At 24.4% G+C, this 19,037-nt stretch overlaps 3 protein-coding genes across 12 annotated transcripts in view; all 3 read left to right on the forward strand.

Annotated features, from left to right (window-relative positions):
* LOC126895201 (GTP-binding protein Rheb homolog) overlaps positions 1 to 4,360 on the forward strand; it is a 146,211-nt gene extending 141,851 nt beyond the window's left edge. For 2 of the 7 annotated variants that reach the window (XM_050666810.1, XM_050666811.1), the window contains exons 2-6: positions 1,583 to 1,734; positions 1,823 to 1,894; positions 1,973 to 2,180; positions 3,481 to 3,625; positions 3,910 to 4,360. In XM_050666810.1, the coding sequence (XP_050522767.1) occupies positions 1,686 to 1,734; positions 1,823 to 1,894; positions 1,973 to 2,180; positions 3,481 to 3,625; positions 3,910 to 3,999 (564 nt within the window). In that variant the 5' untranslated portion in view covers positions 1,583 to 1,685 and the 3' untranslated portion in view covers positions 4,000 to 4,360. Of the gene's footprint in view, positions 1 to 1,450; positions 1,735 to 1,822; positions 1,895 to 1,972; positions 2,181 to 3,480; positions 3,626 to 3,719; positions 3,742 to 3,909 lie in introns of those variants that run through there. The other 5 variants (XM_050666812.1, XM_050666814.1, XM_050666815.1 and 2 more) reach the window with 5 other exon arrangements.
* A 1,197-nt stretch (positions 4,361 to 5,557) lies between these two features.
* Positions 5,558 to 8,083, forward strand: LOC126895203 (GTP-binding protein Rheb homolog). Of its 3 annotated transcripts, XM_050666817.1 has the most exons (6): positions 5,558 to 5,755; positions 5,843 to 5,939; positions 6,033 to 6,104; positions 6,169 to 6,376; positions 6,779 to 6,923; positions 7,461 to 8,083. In XM_050666817.1, exons 2-6 carry the CDS (start codon positions 5,891 to 5,893, stop codon positions 7,548 to 7,550), a joined length of 564 nt encoding a protein of 187 aa, XP_050522774.1. In that variant the 5' UTR covers positions 5,558 to 5,755; positions 5,843 to 5,890; the 3' UTR covers positions 7,551 to 8,083. The 3 variants fall into 3 exon arrangements, with proteins under 3 accessions (XP_050522774.1, XP_050522775.1, XP_050522773.1); XM_050666818.1 differs by having other exon boundaries at positions 5,558 to 5,939; positions 6,779 to 6,908; XM_050666816.1 differs by having other exon boundaries at positions 5,559 to 5,939.
* A 1,301-nt stretch (positions 8,084 to 9,384) lies between these two features.
* LOC126895153 (endoplasmic reticulum aminopeptidase 1-like) lies at positions 9,385 to 18,047 on the forward strand. 2 transcript variants are annotated; one of them, XM_050666692.1, is made up of 15 exons: positions 9,385 to 9,518; positions 12,262 to 12,548; positions 12,605 to 12,757; positions 13,108 to 13,299; positions 13,856 to 13,938; positions 14,056 to 14,264; positions 14,835 to 15,015; positions 15,076 to 15,301; positions 15,391 to 15,794; positions 15,878 to 16,036; positions 16,091 to 16,349; positions 16,441 to 16,846; positions 16,910 to 17,052; positions 17,112 to 17,241; positions 17,307 to 18,047. In XM_050666692.1, the coding sequence occupies exons 2-15, from the start codon at positions 12,494 to 12,496 to the stop codon at positions 17,677 to 17,679; spliced, it is 2,973 nt and encodes a 990-aa protein (XP_050522649.1). In that variant the 5' UTR covers positions 9,385 to 9,518; positions 12,262 to 12,493; the 3' UTR covers positions 17,680 to 18,047. The 2 variants fall into 2 exon arrangements, with proteins under 2 accessions (XP_050522649.1, XP_050522650.1); XM_050666693.1 differs by lacking the exon at positions 12,262 to 12,548 and having other exon boundaries at positions 9,411 to 9,518.
* Positions 18,048 to 19,037: the final 990 nt, after the last annotated feature.

Below are 19,037 nucleotides of genomic sequence, written 5' to 3' on the forward strand. Positions count from 1 at the left end.
TTGGATCAAGTATAATGATATCTGACAGTGATTAAAATCACTATCAAAAAAAAACGCTTCGATGCAAATCTTTAGATAGTGTTTAATTTTAAAAAATTGGTGGATTATTCCAAAAGCTTCATAATCTGCTAGTTCCTTATTAATATCCTGATTAAGATAAAGTATGTCGAATGAAAAAGAGATTATTAAAAAATAGTATTTCTGATACAAAAATTGTGTTGATCCATACACTTTTCAATAAGTTATAGCATTATAAAGTTAAAAATGTAAAAAATAAAATCGAGAATTTTCACACAAAAATAGCATTCGGTAGCCATTTTCACCGTGAAGACAAACTAAAGTCCGAAATATTTTTATTCCATAATAAAGTGTATTACATAACCTTTAATTTAAGATATATACAAAAGTGTCAGACTTTTCGGAACACTTTCAAAATTTAAGTTGAAAAAGTAAATTTTTTGTGAAAAAGTTGTCATTTTAAATTCCCCCCTGTAGACAGGTAAAAAGTCAGATTTATAAAAAAAATATACCAAATGATAGTTAAAGACATCATGCATTCATAAAAAAAGAATTATATTGATCCATACATCTTTCAAAATGTTATAACATTATAAAGTTAAAAATATAAAAAAGAATTTTTTTACAAAAATCGTATTTTTTTTATCACTTTGATGTCTGTTTTTACCATGAAGATAAAATAAAGTCCGGAATTTTTTTTTTTCATAATAAAGTACATTATATTAACTTTAATTTAAGATATATATAAAAGTGTCAGACCTTCAGGAACATTTTCAAAAGTTAAGTTGAAAAAGTTGTCATTTTAAATCCCCCCCTGTGGACAGTTAAAGGATCAGATATAACAAAAAAATATACCAATTGAAAGGTAATGATATCATGCATCTATGTAAAAAAAAACTATATTGATATGTTCATTTTTAAAAAAGTTATGGCAGTTTTTAATAAAAAAAATTGAAAAAATTTAGAAAATTAGCGATTTTTAAATTTGTAATTTTTTTGGAGGTTTCCCCCATTTACGGGGAACGAGGGAAATTTTTTCAATTTTTGAGGGTAATGTCTTTGACTAAATACGATTTGTGATCTTTTGACGTATCGTTGAAAGAAATCCGTTCGGTNACTAGATACGATTTGTGATCTTTTGACGTATCGTTGAAAGAAATCCGTTCGGTGAGAGCTGAGAAAAAGTGGTAACAGACACAAAAAAAAAAAAAAACACATCTTAGTAAAACCAATACCTTCTCAGCTTCGCATCGATGCTAAAATTAAACTTGAAATAATTGTTAAAATTTTAAAAGTAAATTTTTCTATACATTTTGCTAACTATTATTACTCAAAGTCCAAAATCCGGACATATTGCAGTAACATGAATGGTAAACAGCTGTTATCAGTGTGCACTAATGTACAAAGTAGAATATACAAATGTCCATTGATGCAGTATACTGGAAAATAATAAAAGATAATTTACTTCTTATCTAGAACTGATTGCTAACTACTTCAGTCTTTATTTTTATAAATAAAACGTAGTTAGGATTTTTATCATTCGGAGTAATCACTCTAAGTAAATAATATTTTTGTTAATGAAATTTGGTAATTCCTCCAATATCTAAAAGTGTTCATGATTATTTTTTCAAATTTAGATTATTAATGAATTGATTTGGTTTTTTAATATGCCACCAAAACAAAGGAAAATTGCCATAATGGGCTATCGATCTGTCGGTAAGGTACCTTATAACTTTTCAATTTATCACTTACCAAAATTTAAATAAATATTAATATTTATACTAAAATTTATATTTTTTTTTAGGAAAGTCATCACTCAGTATTCAATTTGTAGAAGGACAATTTGTCGACTCATATGACCCAACAATAGAAAATAGTGAGTTAAATTGTTTAGTTACTACCAAATTATCTAATGTCAAGTCTTTTATAAAATTAATGTAATATATTGTGGTAGCTTTTGTTAAAACAACTAAAGTGAATAATCAAGAGTATGACCTTAAGTTGGTTGACACTGCTGGACAAGATGAGTATTCCATTCTTCCTACTCAGTATTCAATGGATATTCATGGATATGTATTAGTTTATAGTATTACATCACCAAAATCATTCGAAATTATTCAAGTTATTTATGATAAGTTATTAGATATGACTGGCAAAGTACAGTAAGTAAAAATAAGGACCAATTTTAATGTAATAATTTAAAATTGATACATATATAAATAATTAAAAACTATACTATTAAATAATTACTTAAAAAATGACTGTTAATAAAAACAATGCATACCTACTTATGTTTTAATGTTTATTCTAGATAACTAATAGTTTAATAGAAGAATTTCTGTATAAAACATAAGTATTTTATAATTTTTTGGTTAATAGTATAATACAAAAAATTATATTTTTAATTTTTTTAAATATTTTAAATATTTTCTAATCAGCACTAATTAAATTTTTATGAAAAAAAAGTTTTGTTTGAAACAAGTTGTATTTCTATTTTATTTTTTTAGTAAATATACTGAAGTTGATCTATTTATAAAACCAAGTACCTTTTTGAAATGTATTAACTGTAAAAATGTCATATTTTATGCTTATTTCAAATTGTTATACAAGTTAAAATATGTGTCTATTGAAAGGATAATGAATTAAGGGAGAGGATAGAACTAACTTTTTTTTGTTAATTATAGTTTTGCAGGATATTAATAATTTTTGAAAAAAAAAATTAAATTTTGTTTTTTATGACTGAAAATATTTTGTGAGACATAGTTAGCAAATCACCTGTAATAATTTATTTCCTTATTGTTGTTGATTAGTTACTGTAAGGTCTACTTAACGCTTAATTAATATTTTACCAAATTAAATGTACATAGTATAGGGTTTGTAGTGAACTGGTAGAGAATTTAATTAGAGTTTTCAAAATTAGTCTGTGGTAAGTGAGTACTTAAAAATTAAAGTCTTCATTTTCTACAATCACTACACTGAGAACTTTATTCCTAGTAAAATGTTAATTTTAAGGTATTAAGTAAACTTATTTTAGTATATGTATATATATTGTAAATTAATTTTTAAAGTTATGCCTAATTTTATAAAAATCGCTTAAACTCAAAGTTTTTTTTAATTATTGTTCATAACATTTTTTTTTTCAATATATTAGAATTTTAAATATATTAATGTCAAAGTATTTGTTAAGAAAAATAAAATTCATGTTTTTAAATGTTAATATTTTATTTTTCACCTTTAATGTAATTTATTATTGAATTTTATTTCATAGAAATTAATTAATTTTTCTCTAAAGGTAGAACAATTTAAAAAAAAAACATAATTCTCCTTATTTTGATAGTGTGATTCATTGTTTTGTTAATATAACACTTATTTATGATAAATAAATTTTGAAATTTTATAATAATAAAAAAAGAATATTATTAATCTTGATTATATAGCTTAAGTGTTATTGATATTTTTTAGCATACCCGTAGTACTTGTTGGCAATAAAAAAGATTTACAAATGGATCGTGTTGTTACTCAAGAAGAAGGACAAAGACTGGCTGAATCATGGAAAGCTGTATTTCTAGAAGCTTCAGCCAAACAGAATGAGGTAACTTCTAAAAAAGTTAGTAGACTTTCAATTTTTTTTTTGTTTTAACTTATTTTATTATTATTTGTAATTAATGTCATTAAGTTGTTTTTTTTTTCAATAAAACTAGATTGTGTTGTTGGAATTGACAGGTGTGTTTTTAAAAATTAATTCCTTAAAATATATTTTGAGCTTTATAATATTTTTACTCGTAGTCAATTTAAAAAAAAAATTAATTAAAATATTTATAATTGATTCTTTTACATAGTAGAGATTTTGTTTTATTTTATTTATTTTCAATGATTATTTAAATTGTTTAGTGTGTTGCTGATATTTTTCATACCATGTTGATGGAAATTGAGAAAGCTAATGGAAATGTTCAAGAAAAATCAAACTGTAGTGTTTCTTAAAATCATAAACAAATAATAATAATGACTGTTATATTGAATTATTTATGTAGCCTAATTTTATGTTGTCTTATCTCAGTGAATGAAAAATATTGTATTCTGAAATTATTGTTATAAATTATTTAATTTGCAACTAATGTGAATATTTGTTATACTTTTAGTTAAACACATACTATACTTATTTCTATTTAAATTCTTTTATGCCTCCTAAAGAACATGTTTTTTTTTTTTGAAACTTATGTTTGTTATTATATGTATTTCTTGTAAACCTATTAAGATAAAAATATTGTACAATTTATTTAATTATAACTAGTCTTTAAGACAATTTCTATTAAAAAATAAACAACTACTTTTATTAGATTAATAGTTAATCATATTTTCAGAAAATATTTGTGGACTTATAAATTATTTCATAAGTATAAAAAAAAATTAGAACTATAGATGGTTATTCTTTTATAGTTAATGACAAAAACATTTATGGTGGTTATTTGATTCAAGATTCAAATATTTTTCAACTTCTTATGATTCTAACATGCAAGAATAATTAATGGTTAAGGTTGGTAATAATCTTCCTAAAAGGATAGTTTTACTATAATAATTTTAATTTGAAATTGACTTTTCTTTACAAAATTTTAGACTTAAAATAAAAACTACCAGAGAGGTTGATTTTATCCAATACATTTTATAGACTAAATATGTTTTAAATTAATTTGAGATCAGACTATCACAATATTTTAGAGAAATAGATAGTGTGATTTTGTATTTTATTTGCACAATAGTTAATATTTTCGTTTTTAATTAGTCTTTTTTCTAGCCATCTGGTATCAGTAAAATATTAAGAAACTAATCTTAATTTATTTAATTTCTTAGGTATTTTATTTGTAGATTAATATTTATCTAAATTCAAGTAATTTAGAAAGTGCTCATACATTTCATTTAATTAATACTTATAGTAATTTGTGAAAATATATTTCACACTTTATAAAGCTTAATATGAATTAACGAAAAATACTTTGATTAACTTAAAATGGTATTTTAAACTACATTATTGCAGAACATAACAAGAGTCATAGATTAATCAAAAATCTTAGACATAATAGTTTCACAGAAATGGCTATTTGCATAATGTATATTAGTAATTTTTCTGTACAAGACCTTATCACGGTAACAGTAGTAAAGCTAAGTAATTGATTAACTAGGACCGTCAAATAATGAGATCCAACTTTTTTTAAATACTTTTTTATATGTTACATTAGAAATTAACATTATATATATAAAGTCGTTTGAAGTGATTTAATATTAACTTAAGAATAACATAGAACATATATACGAAATTTTTTAGTCAATTAATGAAAATTATAATTATTAGAAAAAAAATTGTAGTTTTAAACACTAAAAGATGGCTTAATCATTTTTTTATCCATGACAATATTATTAACCATGGTTTGTAATTTTTTATGTCTATCCATGAAATTCGCGATAAAACTTCTACTAGGGTATCTTCGTATTGTAAACATATTATACTAAACGATACATTTCCTATGATAACAAGACCTAAAGTCAGCGTTAAACTTATCATGCGTTTATTTACATTAGAAAAATTGTAAACACTGAAAATTCAAGTGTCTTTTGTGATATTGCGAATATCAAATGAACCTATTTTAAAACAAGTCGATACCAAACATATATCAGTTACTTACTGATATGAAAAAGTTTTGTTATTATATAATTTTATTGTAATCAACTACTGACAAGTGACGTAGGTATCACGACGCACTGAACAGAATTTAGTCGTTGATTTTAATAACATTATTAGTCGTACTACGTATTTAAAATATTTTATTAGGTTTCGAAGAAAATGAAGTAATAAATTAAGTTTGATTAATTATACAAAATGCCACCTAAACAAAGAAAAATTGCTATTATGGGTTATCGTTCAGTCGGTATGTATTTGATTTTTGTTTTATTGCAAAATAATAATTTAGCTTTTTTAATCAGAAAATAAAAATATATTAATAATATAAATACTTTTTAAGGTAAATCTTCTTTAAGTATCCAATTTGTTGAAGGTCAATTTGTTGACTCTTATGATCCGACTATAGAAAACAGTATGTATCTGTATCATAGTAATTAATATTTACAGTTGTTATATAAATTCATGTGTTTTTTTAGCTTTTGTTAAGACGACTAAAGTGAATAATCAAGAATATGATCTTAAGTTGGTTGATACTGCTGGACAAGATGAGTACTCCATACTCCCAACTCAATATTCAATGGATATTCATGGTTATGTGTTAGTTTATAATATATCATCACCAAAATCATTTGAAATATGTCAAATTATTTATGATAAAATATTAGATATGACTGGCAAAGTTCAGTAAGTATATATATAAAACATAATTTCATATTCAAATGTAGTTCTTAAAATAAATTAATTTTTCTTTGAGGTTAAAAGTTGATTGTGTTGATAAATTATGTCATATCAATTGGTTCTCCCTAGTATGAAAATGTAAAATTTTAATTTGTCAAATACTTAAAATGTTTGAATAATGAAAAAAAAGTTTTTTAAAATTGAACTATTAACTAAAACCAATATTTTCAACAATGTTAAATTTAGTATAAACTATAAAAAAATTAATTTATCATTATTTTTATAAAAACTTTCAAAGACTGATGTTATATTTGAAATATATATTAGTAATTATATATATATTTTTTNGACTGATGTTATATTTGAAATATATATTAGTAATTATATATATATATTTTTTTTTATTAGTGTTCCTGTAGTTTTGGTTGGTAACAAAAAAGATTTACACATGGATCGTGTTATTAGTCAAGAAGAAGGTCGAAGATTAGCAGAGTCATGGAATGCTGTATTTCTTGAAGCATCAGCAAAGCAGAATGAGGTAACAAATAAAAAAGTTAGTTGATATCCTAATTTATCTTAAATCATACATCATTTATATTTCTTCAGATATTTAAATTTTTATTTGTAACAGTTTATATTTTCAGGTTATCCAGTCAAAAATTTTCTTTTTTCAGATATTTGCTTTTATGTTATACCCTATACTTATATCATACCTATAAAATAAATTTCTTTCGATAAATTTTTATAATAGCAATTTTTGTCATATGATAGAATTTTCAACTTTGTGAGTAATTTATGGTAACTTGATGATAAGAAAATACTCAAAACGAAATAAAATATTCTTAATTTTCTCATTAATCTATTTGTAATTAACATAATTTATAATCATGATACTAACCAAGATAATAAATTTTTTTTTTTTCTTATAATTTTATAACTATTAAAAATATTAGTTAATCATGACAAAGTAATTATAAATCTATTGATTGAATATATTCTTAAATGACATTTTGATTTTACAATACAAATTTACGTTCTTTAATAAATAGTTCACTATTCTATTTTATAACATTTCTTTTTCAATTAATAGCGTGTAGCTGATATATTTCACACAATGTTGATGGAAATTGAAAAAGCTAATGGGAATGTTCAAGAAAAATCAAGTTGTTGTATACAATAAATAAATTAAGTTAATTAATCTATATTTCATAGAAGTTTATATATATAAATAAAAATATATATATAATAATAAATTTAAAAAGATATTGCGATAATCAACTGTCAATTATTATATTTTTTTTTACAAATTTTGTATATAATGTGAATATATTTTCTTTTCAATTTTTAATGTTACTTTTTTCTGCTATCTATTATACAATTTGTTTTTTTTGTTAGTGTATCATCATATTTTGTATCTGAATTGTAATGTATTTTTACACATATTTTAATAATTTACACATATAAGTATTGAATTAAAGTACTTAAATAGAATGAAATATTGGAATTATTAAATATAAATACAATATAAAATAATTAATTTTTAAAAAAGATAGTAAAATTTGTATGCAATCTGTTACTAGAGTTAGTTAACATAGTTTTAATAGTAGTTTAAATCATTAAGGAAAAACTATTGTAATTCAATGTACTAGGTTTTAGTTGGGCTATATTTTTAACAATGTAAAAAAATTATTAAAATATTAATTTTTTGTAATAGTTAAGGTATTTTTTTGTCTTTTAAACTTCATGCTATCATTTTTTAAAAAATTTATCTAGTTTGTAATGAACATTTATATAAAAATATTTGCTGTATGGGGCAAATACTTGAAAAATTATGCGAAATGAATAATTATTGGTGCTATATTTGTAGTTGTGTTGTTTACAATAATGTTTATTTGTTGTTTGTAAAAGTCTTGTACAACAAATAGGTTTGTAACTAAAAAAAAGTTCTAGCTGTGTTACTACTTTTTTTTTTCGGTTGGAATTATTATTTTTTCATGAATATTAGATAATTTCATCAAAGAAATTTTTTTAAATTTTAATGAACAATAAAAAAAAAACATTGCTATTCATATTTGACTATTTAACTAAACTATTTATTTTCCAAGCTTTAAAGAATAACATGTACGCAAATCTGTTTTTGATTAACTATATTGACTTATACTCAATAGTGTTCATTCCAAAATTCTGCTCTTTCAATCTCTCACTACATCACATGTGTTATATTTGCCAATAGTTATAAACTCTTACTACACATATCATAGTATCTTTTATAATCTTCTGTTAAAAGTTTCTATTAACATTTATATTTTCCAATAGCATTTATATTATTTTCAAAAACAAGCTGTTAGTCTAATTAATATATATAAGATCATAATCTAAAAAAAAAAAATGAAAGTATTCATTCAATGTTTTATATTTCGAAATAATACAATTATTGTATATCAATCAATGTATCTTATAAAAATAATTATTAAATCATTTATCAAAAAATTACCACATAAAAAAAAAAAAAAAAAAAAAGACTATAAGCTACTTGATAAAAGTAAAATGAAATAACTGAAAGAACTCAAATTCCATCAAACCAAATAATCTTTTATCACGTTATAGCTATCTAACAAATATTAGAGTATATAAATAAATAGAAAAATAAAATTCAATGAGTTTATATCGTAGCTTATAAAAAAAAATGAAACGTGCATTTACTACAAAATATTATATATTTTAAAATTAAGTTGAGAGTCCTGTAGATTAAATCATACATATTAATAAATATATATTAAAACTTCTTATAAAAGCAGTTTAGACCTTAGAATAACTTTTTAAATATATTACACTGAGATTGACACAAATTAAACTGTAAACATTATATTGTAATATCAATGATAAAAATTGTTACTGTTATCAATTTAATAATCCAATCATACGTTTATGTAATAAATGATTATACAATCATTTCTTTAATAATTATCATTGTAATAAATTATTATTTTTATAATTAATTGAAATAACCAAATAATGCATGTAATGTTAACTAATAAGATTTAGATTTAAGACAGATATTATCATTAAATTCACAGATGATTATTACTCAAAATTTAATAACTATATTCATTTGACAAAGATAATTTTGTAAGAAATATTAATTAATGTAAGAATTGTAATCATTTTATTTTACATTATTACTACTTTAATTTTTCTTATATTTCAAAAATTATATTATTCAACTTTCAACTTATCAAATTTTTAAACTCAATTTATATATTAATGCTTTATTATTTTAACAATTTTATTTTGAATTAAATTATCATTGTATACTTTTAATATTACTTATAAGTTAATTAACACTTTATTATCCTATAATATCACTATCATTTAATAATCATATTTCAATTTTATTCTTAAATACTAAACTTTTTATTTTACTAATAATATTATAACCTTATATTCAATTTTCATTTATATAAATAGTTTTATTGTTGTATCTTAAATTATAATCACTTTATATAACAATTACACTACATTTTCATAAGCACTTAATAATCATTTTTATATTTTATATAATTTATTATTGTACGTTCATTGTAACTATTTATAAAAAATCAAAAATCTTATTTAAAATTATGTACTTTATAATTAAGACAATTTAAACAATTATTTTTATTATTCTTGATGTGTGTCATACAAGGGCGTATGACAAAATAGAAAGGGGTGCATTTGTAATATTATGTTATCACTTATAATATTAGGATGTTATTTTTTGTACATGTATGTTACATATTATGAATTTACAAGATCATCAAAATAAGGTTCCCTTATTTAAAACACAAAATAACGAGTAAACTAGGGAGCTAAATCTGATTATTGTACAAATTTAAAGTAACGCCTATATGTAGGTTCTCAATTAAATCCAGCCAATTGCATTTAACAATTAAATAAGATCTACAGCTTATAAGATCACACTAGGGATTGCTACACTACCCTTCTCTTACTATAAAAACCAATTTTTTTCAATTAAAATCATTCCTTTCGGTAATTTAAAAATACACAAAATCTGTGACACTTAAGATTCTTACTTTCTGGGACTTAGTTTTTTTTTTATTTAATTTGGACTTAGAAAATTATTCAATTTAAAAACACTTTTCAGTTATTGTGAACTTAGAATATTTTTTCAAATTTAACAGAACTTAGAACAAATTTAAAGTGAATTTTGTTTAAGTGAATCTTTTATTTTAAATTTATTTGTTCATTAAATAATGATGTTTTATTGTTGCTATTATCATGGAAATAAATGTCAATTAATATTTTAAACCTCAAACAATTAAAAATTATTTTATTTTTTTAATAAACCCAAATAAATTTTAATTATTCATTGAATGGTAAATATTTATTGTGAGCTAAAGGTTACAATTACTTCATATTTAAATTAATTTGTTAATAATTTTATTGAACTAAATGTATTGCAACTTTATACATACTGCGTAGCTAGTCATTATGCTTAATGCCTTGTTTTAACGAACATCTTGCCGGCAGACAGTACTAAGAAACTAACGAATATATTTTTAGTGTTGAATTTTTGTCTTGGTGATTATTGTTGCGCGTCCTTTCAATGCATTAGCGCCGGGATACATTATTTATCTTTTTAATCTTTATTCAACTTTATTTATATCATTATACTCTTTACACCCTGACATATTTTGCTATACTTAAACGGGTGTTATTCCGACATTTATTATCTTATCTTATCTTGTATTATTCAATTATATATTCGTAATATTATCCTTTTTATTCTAGCTACAAATCAGCCCTCTAATTTTCTTTTTTTATATTACAAGCACTCACACTTTTTTATCTGAGTTTACATAATTGTACATTATTTTAATCCCTCTAACTTTCATATAAAAATTTCCTTAATTCACTCACCTACTTTATTTTATTTTTGGTTTATTACACATATTAACAATTAGTTACTACCCTTTACTATTTTCACTTCTTGTAGTTGTTGATAAATTCCATGAATTTTATTAATTTTTGGTCATTTTTGAATCGGTTTGTGTTATATAGTCTTTCTAATTTTACTGGAGAAATAAGGGAATTTGTTGTTTTTATTTAAACATTGACAATCAGCTTTAATAGTACTATTTTCTATACATTATTATGAACTCGTCAACAATAGCGGTTGACCTGTATAAACTTTTCCGACGATAATTAGTGATTGTTAATCCCTATACATTTTTTAGTTTTATAATCTTTCATCTTGATTTGTATTTATATTTATTTCAATAAACTAAACTTTGGTATTTTTATACCATAGTTATGTAATTTTTATGAGTTTCTAATGCATACTTATTAATTGGCCAATTAAATAAAACTTAATTTTGAGGTTTTTAGGTAGTTTTTAAGAATCTATATTGAAATTCTAAATAAACTACACAGTATTGTGAAAATGTTTTCATTGTGGTTAAAAATAATTTCACCTTCTATAATTTTTATTTGTAATTATTACATAGAACTATAACACAGTTTTGAATAAAATTTTATTTTTTTATAGTTAAACTCATTTATTTTTCTAAATATATTCATTCGCAAACACGTATTCAAAAGGTTGCATCCCTCCTGAAATATTTTCTTGGATAGCTACCTATTTTTATATTTTAATTTTAGAGATTCATATATGAACCACTAAATTTTACCTAACGTTTTCCTAGAGTATATATATACTATTTAAACTAAGTAAATATTCTATGTAGATATACTTGAAGAAAAATTTGAAATTTTTTAGATATTCATTATTGTATATGTATTTATTAATTTTCTGTTAACAATAAACATAAATGTATAAAAATTATTTATTTCAATTTCAAAATAAATATATTAATCATTTATCTTTTTAGTTAGAAAAATTAACGATAGATGCCGGTTAGATGCCTATCCCCTTGGTAATGTACTTGCCGAAGGGTTGTTCTAATATTGAGGGTGATTACTGCTTATTGTTTAGCGCATGCTCAGATTAGGGTGAAAAACGTCAATAGGATATTCTCATCTGCTCGGTACATCAGCGTCTCTTAGTTCAAACTTTTGTATCATAAAGGTTTGTACAAATATATTAGGGTAAAGTAAAAAGCAATGGCAGAGCCGGAAGTTGAAGATGTAGCGTTCTTAACAGCTATCAATCATTATAGTATGTTTTACAAACTTTTCTTTTTATTGTACTAACATGTATATTTTAAATCATAGGAGAAAATCAAGATATTCTGCACAAACCTGGTATATATGAACATACTGCTGTTACAGCATGTTCGAGGCGCACCGCCTTAATCATGGTCTGCACTACTTTATTCTTTATGTTTATGTGCTCATTGATAATAGCATATGCTGGACCACAAAATGGTAAGTTCATTCTAAATTAATTCTAGTAAGCACTCAAGTATTTGGGTCAAGGATATAAAGTTTTCTTTTAATATTCATTTATTTTAACTATATTTAAAGTTAATAATTTAATTAAAATTAATATTATTTTTTTTTTAATGAAAATAATATTAATGTTCTAAGTAAATAGTTTAAACTTTTAATTAATTTTCTTGTCGTATCACAACCGGCAATATCGTATCAAATAGAGATAAAAAGGGGTGATGTACAACATTTCCACCCACTGCAAATTTATATCAATTATATAAAAATTATATTTTGTTCATTAAACATTATAATTTTTAATATATTTTTTAATAATTCTGTTTTAGATTGTCCATGTATTGGTATAAAACCTGTATTTTTACCAGACGACGATGGAGTTAATCGATCTCGTTCTATTATTCCAATTGCTACAAACGGTGATATTTTTCCATGGAACAACGTGCGTCTACCAACTTTTGCTAGACCTTATAGTTATCATATAAAAATTCATCCAAACTTAACTAGTTTAGATGTTAAAGGTATGTGTTGTTTTATTTTCGTACATTTAACTAACTAAAATTTAAAAACAATATCCTAAATATTTCATCGATAGTTGTTTTTATCATTAAAAAGAAAGTTCTTCTTAATAGTAAATTAGTTCAAGTTCCTTAAATAAAATATGAACTAATTTATATACTAATCGCAATTTTATGACGGCAAAAAATTTTGCTACAGCTCTAAGAAATAATTTGTTTTACAATGTAAAATTCAAATTGAATCATAAAGTTCTCCAATGGCGTAATTAATAATTCATTAGAGAGATAATTTGTACTACCCTTTCTAAACGAAAAACAATTGTAACTTCACCATGTAATAATTACATATCCCCTTCTATTACAAAAATAATTATTATTTTTGTAATAGAAGGGGATATGACGCCCCATATTAACTATTCGTAATTAGTTACTTAACATTGAAGTTTTCAGATTATTAATATACTTCAAATATTTTACCAGACTTAGTATTAAATTATTCAAGTATTTTTATTATATTTGTGACTGATATAAATGATTGTTGTTTTTTATTAATTAACAGGACAAGTTCTTATTAATTTTCGACTCACACATGATACTGATTACATCGTTTTTCATAGCAAAAATCTTACTATAGTTGATAGAGTAAGTATTTTTATATAATTATTGTGTTTTAAATTTGTTCAAATAAAACACAAGTAACATTTAACTTCCTATTCAGAATACATTTTTATTTAATTAATAAGTTACTTTTGTCTATAGCACGTGATGTTGGCAGATAATCATGATGTACGTTTTGAAATCTCTAGAATGCTCGAATATTCAGCTGGTCAACAAATAATATTAGAGTTTGACGATACTTTATCCGCAACAAATAATTACACTTTGTTAGTCAAGTACACGACTAGATTAAGTAGAGAATTAGAAGGATTTTACTTAAGTAGTTATACTACGAGTAAAGGAGAAAGGAGGTAAGTACTTTCAAGTAGTAATAAAAAACATGTATAATGGTGTTTTGATAAAATATCCTCATACGCATATCTCAAAAAAGTGTATAAAAATAAAAAAAAGAACTTCACAAATCTCATTTTACATTAATGCAAAACGACTGGTTTTTTATAATTATAAAAAGTTCGTCACTTCACTAAAAGTTATACTATCCAATTATATATTTTGTTNAATTATAAAAAGTTCGTCACTTCACTAAAAGTTATACTATCCAATTATATATTTTGTTCTATCAATTATATTTTTTTTTTTTACCAATAAAATTAAATATTATTTTATAAATCTTTAAATTTCAAAAATTCTTGTCATGATTTATAGCATAGAATATTAATTTTATACTATTCAATTTTTTTTTTTGGATGATATATGTTATCTTTATAAAAGTATACAAATGAGTTAGTAATATCTGTAATTTCTATTAAATCATCTAATTGGCTGAACGGCATATTACACAATTGGTACTGTGTACCCTCCGAAATACCACTGATATTACACAATTGTAACGATTTTTAATTTTAAAATTAACTCAAAAGGTACTTAGCTACAACTCATTTTGAACCCACGTACGCACGTTCAGCTTTCCCTTGTTTTGATGAACCACAATTTAAAGCAAAGTTTCGAATGTCAATTTTAAGAAATAGATTTCATATAGCACTTTTTAATATGCCTATTAAAGAGTCTGTAGACGATGGATTGTACATGGGAGTAGGATTGGTAAGTTATTTAATTAAATATAGCTTTAAAATGACATAATTTATAAAATAATTTTAATAGATGAGAGACGATTTTGAAGAATCCGTTGAAATGAGTACTTATCTCGTAGCGTTTGTAGTTTGTGATTACCATTATGTACACGCTCAAACTTCACAAGGAGTTGCAGTTCGGGTGTACGCTCCGCCTGAATTGCTATCTCAAACATCTTTTGCTTTGAATACTGCCACTAAAGTAATGGATCACTACACGGAATTTTTTGGAGTACCTTATCCATTACCAAAACAAGGTAGTTGCGTAATACATTTAGGCACTATAAATTATAAATTAGTTACATTTATATTTGCAAAATTTAAACTATATATTTTTTATAATTAGATTTGATAGCCATACCAGATTTTGGTGCTGGTGCTATGGAAAATTGGGGACTAATAACGTACCGTGAAACTTCAATATTGTATGATGAAAAAGAGACATCAGCCGCTGCTCATCAATGGGTAGCAGTAGTCGTGGCTCATGAGTTAGCTCATCAGTGGTTTGGTAACTTGGTAACGATGCGTTGGTGGAATGATTTATGGTTAAATGAGGGTTTTGCTAGTTTTTTGGAATATCGCGGGGTAGAACATGTAATGCCTGGATGGTTAATGATGGCTCAATTTGTGTTGGATAAAACTCAACAAGGTTTGCGGTTAGATGCATTATCTACTTCACATCCGATAAGCGTCAGTGTTCATGACCCAGTAGAAATTGAAGCTATATTCGATTCAATATCATATAGTAAGGTTAGTAGAAATAGAACCCTTCAATTATTTAATTTTAAGAGACATTATGAAAGATTGAATGTTATTAATCTAATTAATTATAGGGTGCTGCAATTTTATACATGTTAGAAAAGTTTCTTGGTCTAGATACTCTACGCAGTGGGTTAAATGATTACCTAAATACACATAAGTATGGTAACGCAGACACAAAAGACTTATGGAGTGTACTTAGTAAACACGCCAATGAAACCGTTCAAGTTAAGGTATAAGTAATAAAAAATAATCAATAAATAAAATAACCGTTGGATTTGTTTTAGTCGATCATGGATACATGGACACGACAAATGGGATTCCCAGTGATAAAAATATCTCGTGAAATTAGTTGGACGACCAAAAATGCGGTATCATTCACAGCCATGCAAAGTCGCTTTCTATTGACTGCTGAAATATCAAACAAAGTGAAAAACAGAGCAGAACCATCACCTTATGATTATAAATGGTTCGTGCCCTTGAGCTTTTACACAGATATCACAAGTTATAGAGAACAGGAAGTTGTTTGGATGAACATGACCGACGGTTTGTATTAAACATAAAAATAAATAAACTAGATGACAATGTAATACATTCTAATGCTTTTTATTTATATGGATTATCTATATATTTGCAGTAAGATTTGAAGTAGATCATAAAGTAAAATGGCTAAAAGCTAACGTAAACCAGTCTGGATTTTACCGTGTTAATTATGACGATGGATTATGGAATGAAATTATTGGCCAGCTAAAAATGAACCATGAAATTTTTAGTGCTGCTGATAGAGCATCCTTAATCGATGACGTATTTACATTGTGTAGAGCTGGTATTTTAAACGTAACATTTCCTTTAGAATTGTCAAAATATCTTTACAAAGAAAGAGAATTTGTTCCATGGGCTACAGCGCTAGAACATTTTCAAAATTGGAGTAAATACTTGTCTGAATCATCACCTTATAGAATGTTTTTGGACTATATGAAAAGTTTACTTGGGCCAGTTGCGCGATCAGTAGGTTGGGAGGACCAAGGAACACATTTAGAGAAGTAAAATGAATACTTATTTACATTAAACATTATTTATATTTATTTCGTTATTTTTTTAAAAAGGTTAATGAGATCAGATATATTAGCTTCGGCTGTTTTAAGTGGAATTCAAGATATCGTAAAAGACGCAAAAAGTAAATTTGACGAGTGGATGTACGAAAACAAACGAATACCACCAAACTTAAGAGAAGTTATTTATTTAGCTGGTAATATAAAAAAAAATATACAAAAATTATATATTTATTTAATTGCAAATTCTATTTAGGAATAAGACATGGGGATGTTAAAGAGTGGAATTTCTGTTGGGATAAGTATAATCAAAGTCGAGTACCAAGTGAACGTAAATTGTTGCTAAAAATTCTGGGTGCTTCAAATGATCCTTGGCTATTACAACGGTAAACATTAATAATGTAGATAATAAATATTTATTCAATCATTTTTTCCATTAAAATTTTTATAGTTACCTAACAACCACGTTAGATCCTACAAAAGTAAAAGCTCAAGATGTAAAAATGGTGTTAGGAGTTGTAGCTTCACAAGGGCCACAAGGTCAATTATTGGCATGGCGTCATCTAAAAGCTAATTGGGATAATTTACAAGTACTTTTCGGAAACGGCACATTCACTATGGGTGGACTTATTACAGCAGTCACTTCTCATTTTTCAACAGAATACGATTTTAAAGAAGTTTCAGACTTTTTCCGCAATATTGATGTAGGATCTGGTACAAGAGCATTAGAACAAAGTTTGGAAATGATCCAATTAAATGTTCACTGGGTTAAAAAAAACGAGGATCAAATTTATAATTGGTTATTACGCAACGAAAAAGCCTAAACGAAATAATAATTTATAATATTTTAAATATGTATTTGGTACTGATTGATTTAATATGTTAAGTTAAATGCTTAAGACTGATAAGGAAATGACGAGATAAAAAAAAAGATTAATTGATTCCGTTATTTGGTTATTGAATTGAATGGACTGATGGATCGATTTTATAGGTATTCAATTTTTATGCTTCCAGTAATAAAAAAATTATCAAACTAAACTTTTTTTACCTTAATCAATACTTTATAGTGTTATGTATGTATAAATTAGTAAAATTTAATTTCTTGTCTTACTGAAATATTGATTGTATTTTCGAATTTCAGGGTTAATATATTAATCGTAATATATGTAACATATAAGTTACAATATAAAAATATACATGTAATATATTTTATATCTATGAAAGATTAAATTTGTGTTTACAGGGTTACTATGTATGACAGTAGCATAAATTCTAAATTTTCTTACACATAATACGCATTATATTTTTATTAGCCTTGTAATTATCAAACTATATTTGCTATCATAAAAAAATCTATCATCGATGTTAAGTTGTACGAGTCAAATAAACTATAAATTAAATACTGTTTTAAATTTATTGTGCTCCATTAATAAAATATAAAAAAATAAGGCATGAATACCTAGCTAGTGGGTATCACTAGGTTACAAACTATAGCTTATAAACCAACGGTGCCCATTATGTGGCCATAAGCTACTTTTTCTTTAGCAATCATCACTAAGGTTGGTTTTACAGCACTCTTTTTCCATACTCTCTTCATTTTTTCCTATTACTTGTCATTCTTTTTAGTTGCCTGTAGGTTCTTAGTCCGACATTTTTAATAACTTTATTGGTTATTGTTGTTTTTATCAGTACTCTGCCTCTCCTACTTTCTATTTTTTCTTTCAAAATTTTAGTTGTGTTTTCTGACATATCATAAACCTTAGTTTTTTCCAGATTATCTTTAGATCATATTCTTCAAAACACTTCTGCATTACTTTTAATGAAATTTCCATCTCTTTTTTTGTTTTTGGTTATTAGATCAATGTCGTTTGTAAATCTAAGCATTTGTAACAGTTCTCTTTCAACTGCCGCTTCTATTTTTCGTCTATTGAGTTTTTCCTTTATTTCTTAAATAGTTTGAACAATATATACATTAAACATTAGTGACATAGGACACCACTGTTTAGTGCCTTTCCATATTTTGCTATTGCTAACTAGTCTTCTATTCTTATATCTGCTGCCTGTTAAAATTGAATATTAATTGCCTTTTCTTAAAATACGCTCTTACTTGTTGTAGAGTCCAGAATAACTTTTGACAGTTATAAAATGCCTTTTCTAGGTCTACAATGAAAATTAGCGTGTT

The sequence above is a fragment of the Daktulosphaira vitifoliae genome, unplaced genomic scaffold (assembly GCF_025091365.1).
Source record: "Daktulosphaira vitifoliae isolate Bord-2020 unplaced genomic scaffold, ASM2509136v1 Scaffold_1, whole genome shotgun sequence".
In the NCBI taxonomy this organism is placed as follows: Eukaryota; Metazoa; Arthropoda; class Insecta; order Hemiptera; family Phylloxeridae; genus Daktulosphaira; species Daktulosphaira vitifoliae.